Here is a 21,824-nt window from a genome sequence, read left to right on the forward strand (position 1 = left end):
TAAGTATAAACACTTAGAAACCCCTCCACGTAGGTGGCGATTGATTCCTCGAGGGTAGGGATCACAACAAGTTTATTTTCCCAGTGGCAGTCCTTTTTACCTTATCAAGGACGCTGGCAGTAATGGTACATATATACCTCGAGACTGGCTCACACCGACCCTGTACCAAGGTGGTGTTCTCGATCTTGAAGTCGTCCTCGGTTGGGCACCACGAAGGAACAAACGACTGTAGAGGGGATTCTGGTGTTGGTTCTTCAGTAGCAGCAGGTGTGACATCTTCCGACGGCTTTGAGGAAGAAGGGTTTTCTAAAGGACTCACAAGGAAGGGAGTTCTTAAGCTTAAACCAGAAAACCAAAAAATGAAAATGATGAAATTTCTCTTAAAACACAGAAGCAAGAACGGGAATTGAAAAAGGTTCTTATGAAGGGATTGAAGGGTATTTATAGTGTTCCCAAACGGCAGTTCAAATCACGGTGGTGCAAATCCCGAGATGGTCGACCATTGACTGACACACATTTAATGCCTCGAAGACTAGACTAACGGGATATTTCCACTATTCTTATCACCTACGTCATGAATTCGTCATCATGATGTATAGAAGTAAGAATCGGAAGCTCATGTCGTTTATCGTTGTTTACTCTCCAAAAAATGAGGGGACTATCTGTATACGGGTAAAACCGAGCTCGATGCTCGATCGAGCATCTGGAACAATAGACGAGGCTCGAATCATCTATTAGATATCAAAGTTACAGATGAAACCGAGCTCAATATCGAGGTTCGAAGTTCGACAAGACCATCATATTTGCCCTCAAGTTTTCCGAAGGAACCACCGATCCTACTTCTAACGGCATCGGAGAGAAGCTTCGCCAACTCATACAACAAGGATCCGTGATTTCGCCATTAACCAATCATTATGGCAGAAATCACGGGATTAAGTCAAAAAAGGGGCCAACAGTCTATAAAATCAAGGACTTATATTTTTGATAAAATAATGTCTTAAAAGGAAGATCTCCCCCAATATATAAGGGGGACTTGATAATTCATAGGGACACATTGTAACATATACTTATAAGCAATATATATTCTCCAAGCTCCTATTCTTTGATATTTTTTCTGTCAATAGAAGTGTATTCAACTCAAGTGTGGCTGGCATTCTCAGAATTGGAATCATCCAATTCATGTGGGCAGTTATTTTATTGTTATTTATTTTAATTGCAATCCAATTTATCGCTTTGTATCAAGTTAAACCACATGTCCTTATAACCACTAACAAATTCAATTGTTATCCGATTTTTAGGGTAAACAAATATACATACCGAGCGAGAAAAATAGGAATGTTTAAGTGAGCAGGCTTTAGCTTTCTATTTAATTTAGAGATAAAAGAACAACAATTATACTAAGACGGACAAAGATCTTATTACTTAATTGCATGCAAAGAGTTATAATAAAAAGGAAAGATTAATCAACTTATTTGTTCTGATAGATTATAATAATACGTAATTTACATTAGTGTACGTGTGTGTTACGTGTATATTGCTTTCCGTAAATGTATAATGTATAATAAGCTGGTTGCATGGAATGCATGCGGCGTAAAGCGGATCCCTGTCGTCAACCAATATAGTAATTACCTTTTCCATTTTCTAATATAGAAAAAGAATAAAATAAAACAATGTATTTGTATAAACACGCAAAAAGCTTTCACATTTGTCTGTGGCTCAACTGCCGATCTTATCTTAATGTCCCATTCCTCTTTAGAATTGTCTTTTCTGTGTTTGGTTTGGTTGGAATTAATCAAATTAAACCTAAGTTATGAAAAATTCAACTATACCTCAAAGGGTGATCAAATATTAATTCCAGACAAAAATTCCATCCTCGATTGTTCTGGGTCCCTCCTAACATACTCCTATTAATTCTTCTCCAATTTCTATTTTCAATTAATTTCTTTTCATTTTAGTATTTCTTTATCTTTTTGGGAATCTTTTTAAATTTGAACTATAAATAGTTTTCATAAATGGACCTCCCATATCATAGTACTATTGTTCCTTGATATTCTTTTTTCCTCTTTGCAGATGTTGGCAAATATTTAGGAGAAATATCAGCTTCTGTTGTCACAAGATCATAGTGATAAGCAATTAATTCTTCTTCGCCATCTTTAATCATCTTGTAAACTAAAAAAATTTATTCTTGGTATATAAGAGCACTCAATATTGCTCATAACTTGATTTGTACCGGCCACGTCCGTGACTTGCAATTGATTAAAATGTTTGAAAATTGTGGTGAAACGGGAGTACTTTGCTAAGTAATAATTCGACAAATAAATTGATATATTCCTCTCTGGATTTATTTTAATTGCTTTGCTTTAAATCTTTTACAAACAGATCAGCCGCCAAAAAGTTACTAATTCATATGTTAACACTCTAGAGTGGATCTGCAATTTTTTTTCACGAAGGGCCAGCATACCAGTAAAAGTCATATAAATCAGAGCGTAAAAAACTGCAAAGAGTTTAAGATTTTTAGTATTGAATTCATTGTACCATAAAATTATAGGCTCAAATCTAATATTTATCGAAATTTAAATAATTTTTTACATAAGTATTTATACTCTGTATCTAAAATTAGGAAGTAGACTATTGAAGTATGTCCCTTCATAAACATTACATCGAGTAACACAAAATCTAGTGAAATAATTCAGCCAACAGAAAAATCAATGAGCACCCTCACCGCTCTTTAACAAAATTAAAAAGAAAAATAAAAAAGACACCGCTCGACCATTAAGATAGAAATTATGAAGACGAAAAAAATAAAATAAATGTTGATGGAATTAGTGAAAAATAATTAAAACCTTAGTGACTATCAGCATGATATACAAATTTTCCCACTAATTATATTCCAGAAGGGTTTAAAATATGTTAGTAATATTATAGTTTGATTCATATGGGGTATGGACAAAATAATGACAACCGATGGAATAATTGCACAGGCGTGCATCAAAGTTTCCACAAATTTCGTCGAACTCATAATTGGGTCAAATAATGCTGTTTCATAATTAGTAATCTTCTTTTGTTTTTACCCTTAATTTTCAGATAGACCACCCATTCTAGCTTCAGATTATCTTACTCTTCTCGTCTTGTATGGCCTTTTATTACGGCTGATATGCAACTAGCTAGTTTGGATGAAGGAAATATAAAAAAAGCTTTGGAAATTATTAGTCATATTTGTCAAAATTCGCTTCGGAAAAGGGTCACATCTCAAAGGAGTATCGTGTACGCAGTGTACCCTGACGCAATGATTTGTGACTGATTTTACGGCTCAAATCTGATCTATAGATCAAACAGACTAGAGAGACAATTTTATCATTATTCTAACGTTCCCCTTCTTTTGTACTTGCCAATAAATTGTCTAAAATAAATAAAGAGGCGAATGAAAATGGGACGAAATTTAAGGAGCAGTATATCATATCAACGATAAAAAGGGGGAGCAAAAAGGACAACATCATGGTGTTTTTTCAACCCCACTTACTCAAAAATATGCATAAATGAGCGAGGAAGAATCTAGCAACGAAAAACCTCAAATGTTTAATATCAAACCTCTTTCACATTTACCAATATCTTAGATGTTTAACAAGCAAGAGCACTGTGCATTATGGAATTGAAGGATTGATTTTAAATAACTAAGCCCCAGCAAATATATGAATGCTAGAAAAATATAAAGACGATTCATGAAATTCAAGACAAGAAAGCTTGAAACGTGGCTTAGCTAGCCATTTTAATTTGTTCTAATACTGTCTTAATCCTAAGTCTATCATTGCTAAGATTTAGCGATCCGAGTAGTTTATGGTTAATGATGCTCTCTCTAGATAAGGTTAATGCTATAGGCTAATACCATGATATTAATTAGGTGTAATTATGACATCACTAGTAGGATTCCAATCATAGCGTGATTAGATAGATCACTTTATACATGTATCGTAAAGGAATCCCAAGAAAGAACTCGGAGTTTGGCATGTTACTAAAGCCAGTAAATTTGCTTATTTAGTAGTACTATACAACTGGGTTATTTTCTATGCATATGTTATATATACCTTCTTACTGGATTTTTCAATTATCCCAAGTAGATTCTTAGCTGATTATTCAAAATGATTTGAAGCTCACATAGATTTAGAGCTATTCCCAGAGAGTTGCTTTGTTTTACCAAAGACTTAATTTGTTTTTCACAAACGATATCAGATTAGGCCTATGGCTGAATACTTTAGATTTACAGACCAGACTGCCCAGGCTGTTTACATGAGCTTATTTCCTATTGTTGAGCGGTAAAACATGTATACATTTATTAAACAACAACAAGATAGTAAGAACACCGAAGCAAAAGAAACAACCGATAGTAAATACGAGATAATCACGTTCAATATCATAAGATAATCAGAGCAAAGCTAAAAATACAGTAATAACAAGTGAAAGAGTTTACTTCCCGGCATCACCAATGTAAATTTCTCTTTACACAGTAAACGTTCTGTCACCATCCTTGATAAGAGTAAGATTTTGTTGTTTCAAGAAAATATACCATCAATTTCAGTTCTTTTTTTCTCGGTTACTTTCAACACTGGTCGCCAACAAATTTTGAGACAACACGGTGCAAAAATAAACCCATAAGTATGCACCAACTGGTAAAGCTGGTTTAATAGTAACACCACATGAGCACTCAACTAGTAAATACCTCTGTACATCAGAAAAATGGGTCAATCACAGGTCCACAACCATTCTTACCGTGAAAATATTCACTTCACAAAATTCAGGTCCCTGAACATCTCAATAGTTCACAGGATGTGTTCAAAGGATAACAAAGATTTAACCCCCACAAAAACCAGAGACTTGACTGTATACAGAGATTCAGGTCTGATCACGGCAAATCCTTTTTCAACTACTCTACTTTTCACGATACATCCGTTCACAATAACGAAAACTTTCTGAACAGCCGTATTTGAACCATTGATCATACTCAGTATCGGGAAGTTGCCTCTCAGCTCAAGGTCCAGAGAAGTGATTGCTTCATTTCTTGCACCTGATGCAAGTTAGTTGTAATATAGGTGATTGCAGCATCACAAATCAGTGTTCCGCGAAAATGATGGTAGTGGCATGGCCTCCTGTGGACGAAGGATTACAAGCACACCAAACATCCCCAGCATAGGGAGTACGAGAAACCATTTCAATAGCTTATAATAATACATATGGAATGTTAGAGAGAAATCATCGGAGAAATATAACCCGTTCTTGTCAACCATCTCCAACAATACAGTCCCAGCAGTCCTCACACTAACAGTCGGAAGCACAATACGATGTTTTCCAGGACGGTCGAATATCTTATTTTGCTTGATAGTTCGTTCCCCTTGGTAATTACCAGGAACTAACAAGCTCACCTGTCACAATGAAGAATTAAGAAATAACTGATGAGATTTTAATAGTATACGAGATAGACCAAGTAAGTGAAAGCTTTTTACCGTGACATTATAAGGAGCTTGAGACCCAGATGGGTATCTGTATTTATCAACAATTTCTATTTCAACCCAGAAGCTCTTGCCTTCTTCATCACGGAAAGCTCTTGAAGATGGAGTTGCATAGATCCCCTCACGACCATTACGGTAAGCAGCATTGTTTCTCCCTTGGTTAGGAGATCTCCAAGCCTGGAGTGCATAACGTGTTAATAAGCAGAGAACACGAATACTTAAGCAAAAACAGACCGAATTTTTCACTTACTTTGAGGGGATGATGTGGTGCAGGCGTGGAGAAACAGAAGACATTACCATTCATGGTTGTTACAATAAGATCAAGGTCATCTCCGCCATCAACGTTGTCAGCCAAGACCATGCTGTATCTGCGACGAACAGAAAACATATTAGCTGCTCAAAGACAAGTTTCTGCTTAAAATTACAAAAAAAAAGAAAAGAAAAAAAGTATGGGTATGTCTTACGAAGTTTCACCAATATCTACAACATCAGCACATGATGTTGGTCCGTCTATGAGATACAAATAACCATCAAATGACGTCGTGACAATGGTAAGCCCTTTTTTCTTCTCCCCACGTTTGCTCAAATCAACTAGAAGAACTCGATTCATCACTCTACCATGAGTCCTATAAGGATATGGACGTACAAATGAACCATCCTTGCCACTCAGAACATATATATTCCCTGAAAGTGTTGGGACAATAACATCTGTATGACCATCTCCATCCACATCACCAATGGTAGGTCCATGAGGAACTAGGCTCTTGAGATGCTTTTCCCAAATTTCTGTGCCCTGTGCAGTCCAAGCAGCAACATTTCCATGTGAATCTGTGGTAACTAGTTCAATCTTGCCATCGTCATTGATATCAGCTGCAACTACTGCTCCTTGGATTTCAGCCATTTCGAGAGGAAACTTGTCCCTCACTTTGCCTGATGTAGAAGGTCTTTAGTCTCCAAATGGTACAACGATAAGAACAATAATATCAACCAGAACAAGCTAAAGATTTGAGAGGATGACACAACAAAAAGGAATTACGAGGATAACACTTCATAACCTGACTTGCCACGTAGCGTGGCACGTCTACGGCCTCTCCAAGAGGAGAGGTCAACAGAATGATGATTGCACAATTAATAAATATTTGGTGTATTTTTGACTGAGAAACCCCAAACCTTATTTGGTCTATCGACGACTATTAGTGACTCCAAATCTCATAGGCTTAATCGAATAGGAATATAGCAGGCAGTTACATTCTAAGATTACACAAAGCATTACAACTACCATGACAGGACATGCTATTAAACCAACATGTCTCTCAAGAGGGGCAGTAATTCCAGATCACATAGGAAAGAACCGTTATAATTTCATCTGAATTATTTAGTATTAAAACGAAATGGACAAAATAAAGGATACATAGGATTAGGGGTGTCAAATTTAGCCCAAGAAAGTATAACCCGCCCAACCGCCCAAACTTGGACGCTTTGGGTTGTGAATATGTTCATCAGCGGGCCTATGCCAAAATTATCGAAAAGCTTGGGCCATTTTTGGGCTGCATTTGTAGTCGAAATTGATCCATAAGAGCACTTATAAAAGCATAGAAAATAAATTTCTTGAGTTTGGCTTATTTGAAATAGACATGATATATAAGGAAAAACTTTTATTAGGTTGATTTCGTACTTAATTAAATTATAACATAACAAACAAATGAGAAAAGCTTTTGAGTTGGGCGAGTTGGTTATAACCCATTATTTAACCCAAATTAACCCGCTCATTTTGACCCAAGCAAACATTTGGGTTACCTATAGCCCAACCGATTTATTGCTTCAACCAATTTTAACCTGGCTGCATTTAGTCCAACCCCGCCTATTTGACACCCCTAGTGCCCTACATAGGATTCATGTAGCTGAAGCCAAATAATTTCAGGATTGAGGTATAGTTGATTGATTGATTGACCGACTTAAGCCAGACATCAGCAACACGATTAAAAGTTAAGCAACAAGGAAGAAAAGACCTCAACAGAGGATTACCGTTGTGATCCAACACATAAAACAAGCCATAAGAGGTCCCAACTAGAATGTCCAATTTTCCATCACCATCCAAATCAATCACGGTAGGAGAAGAGTATATATAGCCACGGAAGTTCCCATTGTCAGTACTTAGGTCCAGCTGTGCAGTCCATTTAACTTCCTTGGTTTCTAGATTAAAAACAACAATACCACCAGCGACATATTTTTCTATGTCAATGTCTCCAAGTTCCTTCAAACGCTCCTGATCGTTGTAGTACCTATAAATTTATGATCAATCATTTTTTTTTGTGGGTGCACAATTGACTTCCAAAAGTTTAATCAGCTGTCTAATACTAAAAGAGACCTTAAATGGAGGAAAGTAAAGGAGATCTACTTGATAAAGAAAAAAGGAGGAGATTTTAGTCATTTAAAAATATATATGCTCATACAGTAATGCACATCAAGAAGTTCAAAGCTAAGCTCCTATAAAAAAGATAGACCTCAGATAAATAGCATTTAATTAAAAGATCTTGACTCGAACAATTGCAACTCCTATATTTGTTTGGCAGTTGTGTTATGAGAACTGAAATGTATAATACAAGCTATCAATATAACCAAGCTGAAGTTTTAGCTCAACACCACATACCCAAGTAAACATCCTTTTCTGGAAGGAGTAGTCATTATCCAATCAACAAGAAGCTCACTTCAAGATTACACAATGCAGTCTAATTTCCATTTAATAGCAGCAACAAATGTCCAAAAGGAAGGGGGGGGGGGGGACAAGCAAAGGAGCCGCTCCCAAGCCACCTATCATTGAAACTGGCCTGGATGATCTTTGGAGAAAGGTGCAAGCAAGAGAGTATTCTGTGGTTGATCATCTGAATATAGGAGTAAAGAAATCAGCCGAGATTTCGGTCAGAAACCGAGAAACAAGAAAACAATGTAAAACCAAAATAGCACCATAGTGAAAAAACTTACTCATGGTCAAAGAAGTAGGATACTGCAACAATCATCTCTGACACCCCATCACTGTCAATGTCAGCAATGACCTAATAGAAGCAACGACATAAACTAATATTTGTTACCTGACACTTAACGACAATGAAGTATCAAATAAGCTATTTTGTCCGAGAGACTTACAGGAGTACATAAAACATGAGCATCAATATGAACATAATTCTCCAATTTCTCGTGTTCTGCTTCCTCAAAATCTTCACCCATCCATTCTTCTTCATCATCATCAAGGTAATCATCATAGTCATAATCATAATCTTCAGGCAGCTCCTCATTATCTCGGAATAACTCAAAAGATGAATCAGCATCCGCTTCCAGACCTTCTTCATTTTCTACAGTTGCAGCTCTAACATCTTCGGATCTGGAACCACTTTCCTCCGATCTTCTCGAGACATCATCTTCAAGAAGCCTTCTCCCCTTACTTGTTCCATTCTCCAAATTGTTGAGTTTCTCATTATCAGAACTCAGGGTAATATTGCTCTTGTTATTCATTTTAACTTCTGCACCAGCTAGACTATCATTCTTCCCCTTTTGGTCCTCTAAATTAGATGAATTTGATGTGTTAGGTGAAACTTCTGATGGCAAAGATATTGAAGCATTAGATGTATCATGGTTGACTTCTGTTTGAATAGAATGCATTTCCGTGTTAACTTCTGATGCAGTAGACTTTGAATTGTTGCCTCCATGAGTAGATGCATTGTGACCTAAAAGAGTTCGAATTAAAGATATGATTTAAGATAAAATGCAATTGATGAAGGTCAATATGTAGCATTCCACTTCTAAAAGAAAGAGGTTATCCTGAGAGCATTACATCACCAAATAAGTAAAAACAAAAACAAATAAGAGCATCTCCCTTGATATATTGAGATAATTATTTAGGGAAAATAATTTCACTTTTCCCCCACTGGCAAGTCAAATCTATGTGAAAAAAGTTAAGAGCGGCAAGATAGGATTAAGTGCACCAATACTGAGTAAAATATAGGCAAAGGTATCAAATTACAACAGAAATATTTGAGTAAGACCCTAATTCAGTAATGTAAAATCAAGAATATATAGCAGCAATCTATTCTGGACCTGAGTACCAAAAGAGTGAACTTATAAAACATAAGAAAAATTTCCAACTCATGGCTCTGTAGATCTATAACACGTGTCACATCTCATTTAAAAAATTACCTATTCTGAGCTAGCTTGGTAGGATAACATAAACAAGCAGGAATTACTAAGAGGAAACAAAATTACTGTGAAAAGCAAATGTAAGAGGAAATACACACGGGCTATGGAGTCCTTGACAGCCTCCTGTATGAGTTGGTTATCACGGACGTCTGGATGAGAACGGTCTACTGGGTCCGGATTCAAACCCACATGCCAATCTTTTTTAACTCTCAGCCGAGGAATCTCCAATTTATCAGACATCAAGTATCCAGAGACCCTATGTAAATCTAACAAGGTCATGCTAATTGCAGAAAGATGCCTCAACTACAGGAGAACAGTTAGAAAATATGCTGTACCCATACCTGAAAAAGAGCACCTCACCATTGTAAGTGGCCAAACCTATCTCCCTCACCCCATCCTTGTCAATGTCGTATAGAAAAGGAGTGGAATGAACAGTTGATTGATGGAAAGCTGGCCATCCTGACAATGTGAAATTATAAAATTAGTAGAAATGACATACAGCTTAGATATAACCTGCTCAAACCTCATTATTATTCATATAGATCATCTCTTCATATTAAAACAAGTTTTGTTGTTTCATAGTCTATAAATTTAAATCTTAGTGTTCAACTTATATACCAGCACGATGTGAGGTCTTTTGTAGCCAATCAAATAAGTTTGCATTTATTCTTATAACTAGTTTTCCACAAATCATACCTGGAACTTTATCTCCATCAGAGCCTTCCAGAACTTCCAAGTAATGAACGAAAGAAGGAACTACCACCTCAAGCTTTCCATCACTGAATTAAAATTCAGAAACGTAACCAAAATGAACTAATCTAGGAAAAAGAGAACAATAAAATGATACTCCTCAACTAAACTGAGCAACTTCATGTTTATGTTGAATCTAATGCATAGCTAAGATTGTTGTTGCTTTTTCGCAGAGATTAAATAGTCATTTAACTTTTCGCAGCTACCCATTTTCATCAACAAACTTATGTTAGGACATATGTTACCTATTTTGTTAGTCATAAAGAAATAACTCCTTCCATGCCAGTCATATTTTTTTTCTCTTGCTATTGTTCTCTTGATAATATTTCGTCGAAGTACCATTACAGAAACAAGTAGTCTGCGACAGTAAACTACTCACAACATTCATCCTAAGCCACTCATCACGCACACGGGCAGTGTAAAAGCAAACACATTACCATTTACCAACCAGAAGAAAGAAGCTTTTATCACGTTACCTGTTAATATCAGCAATCAAAGGCGATGCATATACGCTAGAACTAACTTCTGTCTGCCATCTTAGCTCCAAATGCTGAGGGCATTGTGTATTCAACAATTCATCCTCATCTCTGCCAGCAACAAGCACCAAAAGCAATATTAAAATCTTTTCAGTTTTTATCCATAGTGTATCAGCCGTTGAAACTCAAAGAAATATGTTTCAATGGTATTTTCTTCCTCACATTTTATTTTTTATAACTATAGTATCCCGGAAGCTTGCGCGCACCTCGACTAATTCCACGAGGTACCAGCTACCTCTCACTAGCACATGTACCAGAAAACTCTAACCACCAAGGCTTGGACAGATGGCAATAAATCACCTAGTGTTTTTGCCTCCGTTGGAATTTGAACATGGAATTTCAACCCACTTGATTGACTATTAGGCTACATGCTTGGGTGCTTCTTTTTAAATAACCGTGGTGTATAAACTAGCTTGTGCGCACCTCTCCTCCGTCGTCCAATTTTATTAGGAAGTTTGACTAGACAAGGAGTTTAACATGCTAATTTAACTTATATATATACTCCCTCCATCTCAATCTCAATTTATATGGCGGTGTTTGATGCGTCACAAAGTTTAAAATATTTCTTCCGACTTAAAGTATCATAAATTAGTGGTAACAGAACAAAGTATTAAGATGTTCATGCAAAGTCAAAATCAATTAAACAGCTGGAAATGGAAATTTGAATGGAAACATACAAATTGGGGTAAGCAAGGGAATCATCAGTGGCTTCTCGTTCTCGAAATTTGTTCTTTTTCGTGTCCTCACTTTGCAGAAAACGGAAATTAGAAGACAGTAGCAGAAAACAGAGTACAAAAACCCTAGTTTTCATTGAGATCGTTTTATTTCACCGGTGAGGTTTAGTAATCTAAATAACATTTCATATTGCAGAACAAATGAGTCTGACGAAATTTGATACTGTACTGGAAGTCTTTGCTATTCCCTTAATTTTAAGCATATTTACTGTTTTTGGACACATTACGGTTAAGATAGCACCTTTTCCCGTCAACAAAAATATGGGATAATCACATTTTGTTTTTGCGCCGCCCTAAAAAAGTTAGCCAGCAAAGGTATATATTTTGTATATTAAGATAAATATACATATAACATATATAAATATACATATTTGTGCATGTAAGATATATAATCAGTGTATATATTTGAATATTTAGGCTAGCTCTCGTAATTATTTTTTATCGATAAGCCAACAATAAAAAAAATCCTATAATGACCCTTGTTTCTTCTTCTTTTTTTTCTTGATCCGGTATCAAGTATTTGTATTGTAGTTCGATTAAATTTGAATTCGCGTCAGAAAGTCCCACGTTGGGGGTAAAGCACAAGGAGTATTTACTAATCTATCCTAATCTTTTTTGGTAAATGACCCTTGTTTATGTTGTTTTTGGTTATCGTCTAATCAAATTCCAAAAATAACCTAGTTGCCGTTAATTACTGTTATGACTAGGAAAAGTGCAAATTCTGAATGTCTATGTGAATTCAATAGATGCATGAAACGTAAATATATTTTTCTCACTTAATCATGACTAATTAATATTTTTTTTACTTTATTAAATCACTTAACCACGTTAATTTGATATAATCACTACGAACTGGAATCTCTTTCAATGTCAATTTCTCTTATAGGTTAATGTGCAAGTATATTACTTACAAAAGAAGTAACCTCTCGAGTTTGTTTTCTAAATGGGGTCAGATTTTCTTTTTTAAGAAATTAGACACATGTTATGAATTATTTGCTTTCCCATATTGATAGTAATGAATCATTGGTATGTTGTCTTGACAGAGTAATTTGCAATTAATTTTGAAACACATGGAACTTGTTATTAGAGCCTTTAATATATGAATTATGATTAGTAATAAAATAAGAAAAAGAGTCTTCTTTAGAACGCTGGGATTCATATCTTTCGGATATCTTTCCAAAATCGTTCACGCATGATATATTTAAAAGAAATCAAAATTTATTTATTGCTTGCTAAAATAATGGAATATTGAAAAAAGGGGGGTAAATATGGCAAACAAGGTAGGGGCTCAAAATATGGGAACACATGTAAAACTAGTTTATAATGACAAAAAAGATACAGTGTTATCTTAAACAGCTCTTCTGTACTGTCAGTCGTCAGAGTAATATATTATTTGCTAAACAAGGCGTTTGCTTTAGAGTTAGTAAAAAATTGCTAAGTGACTGAACGCAAGATGAAGTATTGAAAAAAGTCAATGCAATTTAGCCTATTTGGCTTGATTATTCTCAAAAAAAAAAATGACACTGTATAACCGCCGTAAAAATAATAGTCGAAAAATATAAAAAATTTGTATATTTTTTTGTATATATAATATATACATTCTGTATATTATATACATAAATTATACAAATTTTATACACTTTTTCGGTTACCAAATGTAATTAGTGTGCAGTCTAAAAGTGATAATACTCCATTATTCTCGGGGGTGTACATGGGTCGGATTGGTTAGGATTTTTTAATTACCACACGAAACCAATTGTATCGGGTTATTAAGTCTAAATACCAAACCAAACCAATAATAAAAGTCAGTTTTTTAATCTCGATTTTTCTCGGGTTTTCGGGTTTTTTTTCAGGTTTTTTTCTTCATAAAGTCTTCATAGCACAAAACGTAAAATTTGTGCTCCAAATATTTCTTTAATCCTAGTAAGACAGAACTATATAAGGTGTTTTTCAATAAAATAACATAACTATGAGATGAGTCATGACATTGTACTAAAATATTCAACAATAAAGATAATAAAATCGCATAAAATAAATATTATTAATAGGCCATAATGAAAACAAACATAATTTAAAATTATGACTAATAAGTACTATTATTTACATGACTAACCACTAAAAGAAAAATAAGTTAGGTACATTTTATCTAAACCATGGATAGATATCCAATACTATTTTCATTCATAGTACAATTGAATTGGACTATAAAACTTATTGGAGTATCCAAAAATTATAAGCCCAAACTTGAAATAATACGTCAAAAGATAAAACTACGAAAAAACTTAAGAAATATTTATAAACTATACTACCATAAATATTTTTATGTATTAAATATATTTAAAACTTCTATACATATAATGTCGGGTTGGTTTGGTTTCGGTTTGACTTTTTTAAGTTAAAACCAAACCAAACCAAATATGGTCGATTTTTTTTTCCAACGTCAAACTAAATCAAACCAAACCATAATCGGATTTTTTTTTCTCGGTTTGACTCGGATTATCGAATTGGTGCGGTTTGTCGGTTTAATTTGTACACCCCTAATTATTTTGCTAGATTAAAAAACAAATTGACTATACAAATGAATCTTCTAACATGCTTTCTCTACCTTTCAATTAAAATAATATCCAAATTTTCTGCTTAGGATACCTATACATAAAAATCTAATAGAGTATAATTTTGCTGCTATGCTTGAATACTTTGAGAAATTTCCAGCACTTTAGTACTCAAATTCTTTTGGGTTTTAAGGACTTTCCCAGTGTGACAATTCCTTCATAGCAATTTTAATATTTTTGATCTCTTTCAGCATGCTGCTTATACAAAATCCCAGAGCATACAATGAAGCAATTGACTTTCCTTTTAGCTCCTTGTTTCCTTGGCTACTTAATATTCGGTCAATCACCTCTTTTGATCTCTCAAGAAAAAAACTTAATCCTCTTTCTCCTTTTTCATCATTCTGTTTAATCAAATTACTTGACTTGGGGTATGTTGGTAGTTTCCCCTCCTCAAGATCATTAAGTCTTTTCTCCTCTTGATCATCATCTGGGAACAACTTGATCAAACTGGGCTTATTGTCAAGAAAAGTTAGTGACAGAATTGAATTTTCCTTCAAATGCTCCAATTCATCATTTATACATTCTTGGAGTTCATTCCAATTATCAACACCGCTGTTTTGAAAATCTTGTGACATACTGTTGATATTGTAGACAATGAAGTAAAATAAATCGGCCATTTTTGATAAAGAGCCTTGGAGCTTCTTGTAGCAAGTTGCATTAAAAGGAAGAAACCAAAAATCAGGCTCCACTTCTGCATTATGAGAAATTTTTTGCAAATTCAGGATATGGGATTTTAATTTCCTCTGTTTTTCCATTAATCCCAGCAGTTCTGGCTGCTCTTTTTGCACTATTTGGTTCATGCAATCTTTGAGAATATCCATTGTGAAATGTAATTGATTCTTTGCAAGATTGGCCGCTCGTTTCGGATTGAATAAGAACTGTACCACAATGAAACAAGACAATCCAATAAAAGTTTCTGTTAGTCTTATGATGGCAAAGTCATTAGGAGGGCCATAGTTTTTTCGTCCTAAGATCATGACCGCTCCTAATAATGCTGAAATTCCACCTGATTGGCCATAAATCCGGCTATTTTTCAAAAAACTGCTGAAAATAATCCAAGGGAGAAGGGCTAAGAATTTTAAGTTGTCGATACTTTTGAAGACAGAGCAGCCGAGGACTCCATAGACTGATCCGAATACAATTCCTTGTGCCTGTGCGTTAGCAAGAGTAAATGTTGCTATTTTGCCTTGTACTAAGCTACTGGCTACTGTTAGACCTGCCCAAAAACCATTTTCTTTATCAAATAGTAGGCCTAGCCACATAGCTAGGCCTAAAGAAATAGAACATTTAATTGCAAACACCAATGTTTCTTTTCTTGGCCTTTTCATCCAAATGTTATGACACACTCTTCTTGAATGAACCTCTGCATTAGGTTTGGAATCTTTGGGAAGTGATTGGGATGAATTATTAAGCAGCATTTTTGCACAAGATAAGAAGAAAAATGCAGGGAGGCTTGTTTGAGTCGGAGATATGGTGTCATTATGGATCAAAGGGGATTCATAATTGGGAAAGTCTACTTTTGTTTCTTGATGAGTAGATTGGTCTGATTTTCGACCAATTTGCTCAGATATATGTTGTAACGCGCCCTTTAACTCTTCGGTCACCAGGCCAGTGGAAAATGAAGGACATGAAGATAGGGCGATTTCCATTCCTCTTATTGTTATTTCCATGTTTTTGAGTTCATTGTCTCTAGGAACTTCGGAACAACATTTGAAAAATAGCAGCCAAGGTGTTTCCCACATTAGACCTCCCTGCAAAAAGAAGCATAAAAATAATGAATAATAGGTAATTTTAAATGGTATTTTTATAGTACTTTTGAGGACAAATTGTCACTTTAATTGGAGATTGAATATGTAACCTAGTGATATATAGATATATATCAAAAGATACATATATTGGTCCAAGAAGTTCTGTTACCTTCAAAACTTTGGAGCTTTGGAGAAGCTTGGGTCCTGTTTGAGCAAGGACCTTGGCTTTGGACAATAGTTCAACTGCATTAAAATTGTATTGGGAAGTGATTGCCCTTGAATATACTTCCATTCTCTCTTTTGAGTTTTCAGCATATAATCGGTGTAGTTTTCTGACCTGATAATATAACAAAACAAAAAGGAAATAAGGCTAAAAGTTCATTCATTTCAACATTAAAATACGAAAAATTCACCGATGCTTAAAGACCAGTACTTCTTTACGGCTTCATCAGAAAATGTTAAACTGATTGAAACCTAAAGAACTCCAACAGATTGAGTTATTAAACTAATAAATCAATTACTGGCCTCTAGTCCTATACGATTTCTGAACTTCCTAATAGGAAGATTGTTGCATTATGCCGCACATATATACATGAATATGACATAAAAATAGCACGAATTCTTGTCATTGTACACAATAGCGTAAAGAACTTTTACTAATATCAGTGTATTTAAACTTATCGTAACAGGTAACATGCCTTATTTTCAAGGTTACTAATCTTACTTCTTATTCACAATATATCATCTGTAATTATCTCTCGTATGATTTAATAGAGCAAAATTTGTTTGACTGTCAGTCTATAAAAGTATAATAATGTATTGAAAACCAACCTCATAGTAAGCTAGCCTCGGATAGGGAAGCGATAAAGCAAGAAGAGAAGCAACGATTCCAAGGACTGTGCTCCATGCAACACGAAGAGGGTGGACAAAAGCACTTGTATTCAATCCACGAATAACACCATCAGCAAACACAAGCACTAGTTGCCCAAAAGCAATCTTTTTGCACCTAAAATGCGTACATTCTACGAGAGACACCAGTAACGAAGTTAGTGCTAATGCCAGGGCGGAAGCAACGGGTGATAGCCTATCGGACCCATTGGCCGCTATCCATACGCCAAGTATGGAAAGCGGAACGGTTTGAACTGTGGCGAGAATTGCATGCCATGAGCCACTCAATGTGTCACCTAACGTCGAGTCGCTAGTGATGAGAGTAGCTGTTACGTATGAGAATGCTGGAAATGCTGCTAATTTTCTTAACCAAGGTGGTCCATAAAGAGTGGAGCAGCCAATTATACTATACGCCAAAACGGTCCGAAGTGCAGAGTGCAGCCTCATCCGCCACATAATGCGGTTGTGCTCCGCACCGGACACGGTGGTCGCGGCCACTGCCACTGCCACTGCCATGTAATTGTTTCTTAGTGGATTGTTGAGGAAGAGAGGAGATGAAGTTAGTTAAGCAAGAAATGAATATGGAAGAGGGTATTTGTAGAAGCAGAAAACTAGGATGATCAAATATGGAAAGAGATAATTAAGAAAACGTGTTGAAATTGCAAGTACCAAGTCATGATATGTTACCCATTAATTATTAAAGAATTATACTCTCGTAACACATTCATAAAAAGATATTATAAGGGGTCCCATTGTACTACGTAAGCATTTGCACTAGATCTCATACAATCTAGGCTTTTACGAGCAAGGTTAATAGGTTTTCGTTATTCCGTATTTCTCGTTAAGTGAAGTACTCAAACTTGCTATTTCTCCCGAGAACACCAGGCATAATTACCTTTAGTTGGAAAGTTTGTTAGACCCTTTTGTAATATATCTTTGGTTAGGGAAGGAATTCCTTCAAATTTATAAATTATACTTCCTCTTTTTAAAAAGAATGAACTTATTAATATTTGATAGTCAAATAATATTTTCTTCGATCGTAATTTTGCAAATAGTTTTTAAATATTTTAAATTATTCACTAGTGTGACTTATTGTACTTTAAAATTATTTTTAAATATGTAAATTTTATTTCAAAAAACTTAAAGAATTTAACTTTGTCCAAATTCACACCGAAAAATACTCAATTTGACTTTCGTACTCACAAAAGTTCCAAACAAATTAAAACGGAGGGAGTATTAAAAATATTTTATTTGCGGTCCATAGTATATTTATGTTGATCCATTGACCTGGAAAAAAGTTAATTCATATATTTTCATTTTAGTCATTGATTCTTAAGGTTAATTATAAATTGCTTATATATTTTGGTGCAAACATCCGGTGCTAATGACTTAACAAGTATTTCTATTATGTACGATACAAGCCCTATTAGATCATTTTGAGGTGCTGCCTAGAAAAGAATTGTAGATGTAAAACGGAAAAGTCATGTGTGTGTGTTAGTAATTTAGGATAAATTAGGTTTACAAAGTCCTTTGCCTTTGCATTTGGCTCATTTCCTATTCGTTTCTGATGTATTCATATAAATTTACTTAAAGACTTAATTAATGGGAAGTTGTGAAATTAGTAAAACGCCGTATACATTTCTTTTGCTTTGAGTTTAGAATCTAGTTCAGATGTCATTCTCTTTTCTTCCTTTTTTCATTTATACTAGAACCATTGTATGCATTAAATATATTTACAAACGTGTTTCTCCAGTTTGATTTGTTACCCTTCAAGTGATGAAATAATCGCTAGATAAGGCTTAAAAAGTAAATAATGCTTGTAAAACATATAGGTTATTTGCTGATGATAATCAGCTGACTTTTTCGGGTTAAACTTCAACAAATTCATGAAATAACAGAGAGGTGCAGTAAACACGCTATAATTGACCAAAACATTTGCTTAATTTAAATTTTGATCTCGCATGCGAAAAATGAGTGTCTCTTAGTATCTTTTAATATTCCAAAATTCTAATTATTTCCAGACACACAAGAATTTTGAACGTGGTGAAGATATGAAGATCAAACATGCTGGATCGCAAGACGACAAGTTAGTTTTGTTAATCTATTATTATCTTAAATAATCAAGCCGCCTGTTGGATTTGTTTTAATACTAAATAAGCGTCCAACAACTTCGATGGAGACGTTATCAAAAAGAAAGGAATGGTAGCCAAATTATTGGTCAAGCATGTCCTCTCCCATGTTAGAGGAACTAATTAAAGGGCAAATTATGCTATATACCCATGAAAGATAAAATATTTATCCTTATCTACCTATGTTCATTTCTTTTACATTTTATACATATACCGCTATACCCATTCTTATCTTTGCCATTGTTTAGCATGAAAGTTCATGTTCTCAGATTCATATGCACCTTTGTTGTATCTTTTAAGTGCATCATATTTTTTCAATATGTTTTATCATCTTATCATAATAATACTAATTAAAAATAATATAATATAATATTTATTAAATAATATATAATATTATAAAAATATATGAACTTGGAGAGCACAAAAGAATATTGTTATTATTATTATTATTATTATTATTATTATTATTATTATTATTATTATTATTTTGAAAAGGTATGTTTATGGTCACACATTAAATAATATATTTAGAAAGTAAATTAGCTAACACTGAATTTTATTTCACCGTATGCCAAGAATTATTTTTTAAGAAACTCTGTTTTTCCCCAACTCTTCTTTTCTTTATTTTTCTGTCCATTGATTTAATTTATCTTTTCCCTTTTTTGTTTTTTTCTTCTTTTCAAAACAAAAATAAAAATGAATACAATATTTTATTATTTTTAGACTCATAAAATATAAAAATAAATAATTAGATTACAACAAGAAGTAATTAAAAAAAACTAAAAGAACTAACTTTTTTATTAAAACCTAATTAATAGAAAATATGTTCTTATAATTTTTTTTCTTCTTCTGTATATAAAAATAATTTAATATCTAAAATATGACTCAATATTTTTGTAATCTTTTCACAAGTAAAATTTGCTAAAGATGTTATAATAATTAAAATATTAAATTTATGTTTAAAGAATCAATTTGGTGGAGATTTTAGAGTAGATTTCTAAAATTTGGGTTGAATTAAGTAGAACTAGCAATGAAGAAAGATTTGTAATATATACCAAAATATTATATTGTATACAGTATTGGTATACAATAATTAATTCAAGAAAATAGAATTAATTACAACAGTATACTACTAATATTTTTGAAGGAATGAACCAATCCTCTATATACTAAAATAACATATTATATGCTATTTTGGTATATAATATTTAATTTAATAGTGTATAATTTATTGCGTTGAACTGGCGAAGAAGAATTTGTATTGTATACCACAATAATATATTATATACCATTTTGATATACAATTCATTTCAACGATATACTATTACAGTATACTATATAATGTAACAGTATACTTTTACAATTTGGGCCTTTTAGAATTTTTAAAAATTTTAATTGAGTTCTTTTTTAACTTTTCAACGGAGTTCTCATGTTTTTTTTTTCTTAAACCAAAATACTTAGTTTATGATATTTGTTTGTAGGTTTGTGGCTAAAATTTTAGTCAATTTGGTGGAGATTTTAGAGTAGATTATTAAATTTTGGGTTGAAATTGAGTTGAACTAGAAAAGAAGATAGATTTGTATTGTATACCAAAATATTATATTGTATACAATAATTAATTACAATAGTATATTACTAAATTTTTTGAAGGAATGAACCAATACTCTATATACCAAAATTACATACTATATGCTATTTTAGTATATAATATTTAATTCAATAGTGTATAATTTATTGGGTTGAGCTAGCATAATTATTTTTGTATTGTATACCAAAATTATATACTATATACTATTTTGGTATACAGTTCATTCCAACGATATGTTGTTACAGTATATTATATAATGTAACAGTATACTATTGCAATTTGGGTCTTTTAGAATATTTTAAAATTTTCATTGAGTTCTTTTTTAACTTTTCAGCAGAGTTCTAATGCCTTTTCAATTTTTTCTTAAAACAAAATATTTAGTTTAAAATATATGTTTGTAGGTTTGTGGCTAAAATTTGAGTCAATTTGGTGGAGATTTTTGAGTAGATTTTTAAAATTTGGGTTGAAATTGAGTTGTATGCAACTATTTTTTTTTTGAAAGAATGAATCAATCCTCTATATACAAAAATAACATACTATATACTATTTTGGTATATAATATTTAATTCACTAGTGTATAATTTATTGCATTGAACTGTCGAAGAAGAATTTGTACTGTATACCAAAATGATATATAGTCCAAAATGATATAGTATATATCATTTTGGTATACAATTTATTTCAACGATATATTGTTACAGTATACTATATAATGTAATAGTATACTATTATAATTTGGTCATTTTAGAATTTTTTAAAATTTTCATTGAGTTTTTTCAACGAAGTTTTCATGAAAAATAAATAAAAAAAATTAAGAAGGAGCCAAAATTGAGTGTGAAATTGAATTATGGTAATAATAATAGTGTGACTTGGGTAAAAAAATAAATGAACCAAAAAGCAGAAAAAAGAAAAAATTAAGAAGAAAATGAAAAAAAAAAAGAAAAGGAGAAAAGAAAGGAAAGAAGGAAAAAAAGAAAAAAAGCAGAGAAATAAAAAAGAAAAGGAGAAAAAAGAGAAAATTACCCACAAAAGCTGCCGTGGGTAGGAAAGATAATTAGTTTGATAGGTATAAAAGTAAATGGATAGGCAAAGGTAAATAGTTTTATTTTTATGGATAGTTGTATTATTCACCCCTAATTAAATACAT

The 21,824-nt window shown here is 33.3% G+C and overlaps 2 protein-coding genes across 2 annotated transcripts; both read right to left on the minus strand.

The window, feature by feature from the left end:
- Positions 1 to 4,732: 4,732 nt before the first annotated feature.
- LOC107785702 (protein DEFECTIVE IN EXINE FORMATION 1-like) lies at positions 4,733 to 12,006 on the minus strand. The gene is made up of 12 exons (XM_016607066.2): positions 11,656 to 12,006; positions 10,919 to 11,029; positions 10,389 to 10,471; positions 10,034 to 10,151; positions 9,791 to 9,948; positions 8,646 to 9,223; positions 8,484 to 8,554; positions 7,527 to 7,783; positions 5,966 to 6,431; positions 5,752 to 5,869; positions 5,496 to 5,678; positions 4,733 to 5,414 (listed from the first exon to the last, which is right to left on the minus strand). Exons 1-12 carry the CDS (start codon positions 11,787 to 11,789, stop codon positions 5,097 to 5,099), a joined length of 2,595 nt encoding a protein of 864 aa, XP_016462552.2. The 5' UTR covers positions 11,790 to 12,006; the 3' UTR covers positions 4,733 to 5,096.
- Positions 12,007 to 14,198: 2,192 nt separating this feature from the next.
- LOC107785698 (uncharacterized) lies at positions 14,199 to 17,511 on the minus strand. Its single transcript, XM_075248122.1, has 3 exons — positions 16,904 to 17,511; positions 16,242 to 16,409; positions 14,199 to 16,075 (listed from the first exon to the last, which is right to left on the minus strand). Exons 1-3 carry the CDS (start codon positions 17,474 to 17,476, stop codon positions 14,453 to 14,455), a joined length of 2,364 nt encoding a protein of 787 aa, XP_075104223.1. The 5' UTR covers positions 17,477 to 17,511; the 3' UTR covers positions 14,199 to 14,452.
- Positions 17,512 to 21,824: the final 4,313 nt, after the last annotated feature.

The sequence above is a fragment of the Nicotiana tabacum genome, chromosome 24, assembly GCF_000715075.1.
Source record: "Nicotiana tabacum cultivar K326 chromosome 24, ASM71507v2, whole genome shotgun sequence".
Taxonomy (NCBI): Eukaryota; Viridiplantae; Streptophyta; class Magnoliopsida; order Solanales; family Solanaceae; genus Nicotiana; species Nicotiana tabacum.

Bases quoted from the DNA above. Each gene is read 5' to 3' on its own strand.
- LOC107785702 (XM_016607066.2), bottom strand. From the start codon at position 11,789: ATGAAAACTAGGGTTTTTGTACTCTGTTTTCTGCTACTGTCTTCTAAT. The intron at 9,949-10,033 runs GTATGGGTACAG...AGATTTACATAG, and splicing joins GGTGAGGTGCTCTTTTTCAG to GGTCTCTGGATACTTGATGT. The intron at 5,679-5,751 runs GTAAGTGAAAAA...TATGCACTCCAG, and splicing joins CACCACATCATCCCCTCAAA to GCTTGGAGATCTCCTAACCA.
- LOC107785698 (XM_075248122.1), bottom strand. From the start codon at position 17,476: ATGGCAGTGGCAGTGGCAGTGGCCGCGACCACCGTGTCCGGTGCGGAG. The intron at 16,410-16,903 runs GTTGGTTTTCAA...TTATATTATCAG, and splicing joins CGAGGCTAGCTTACTATGAG to GTCAGAAAACTACACCGATT. The intron at 16,076-16,241 runs GTAACAGAACTT...TTCTTTTTGCAG, and splicing joins AAAGCTCCAAAGTTTTGAAG to GGAGGTCTAATGTGGGAAAC.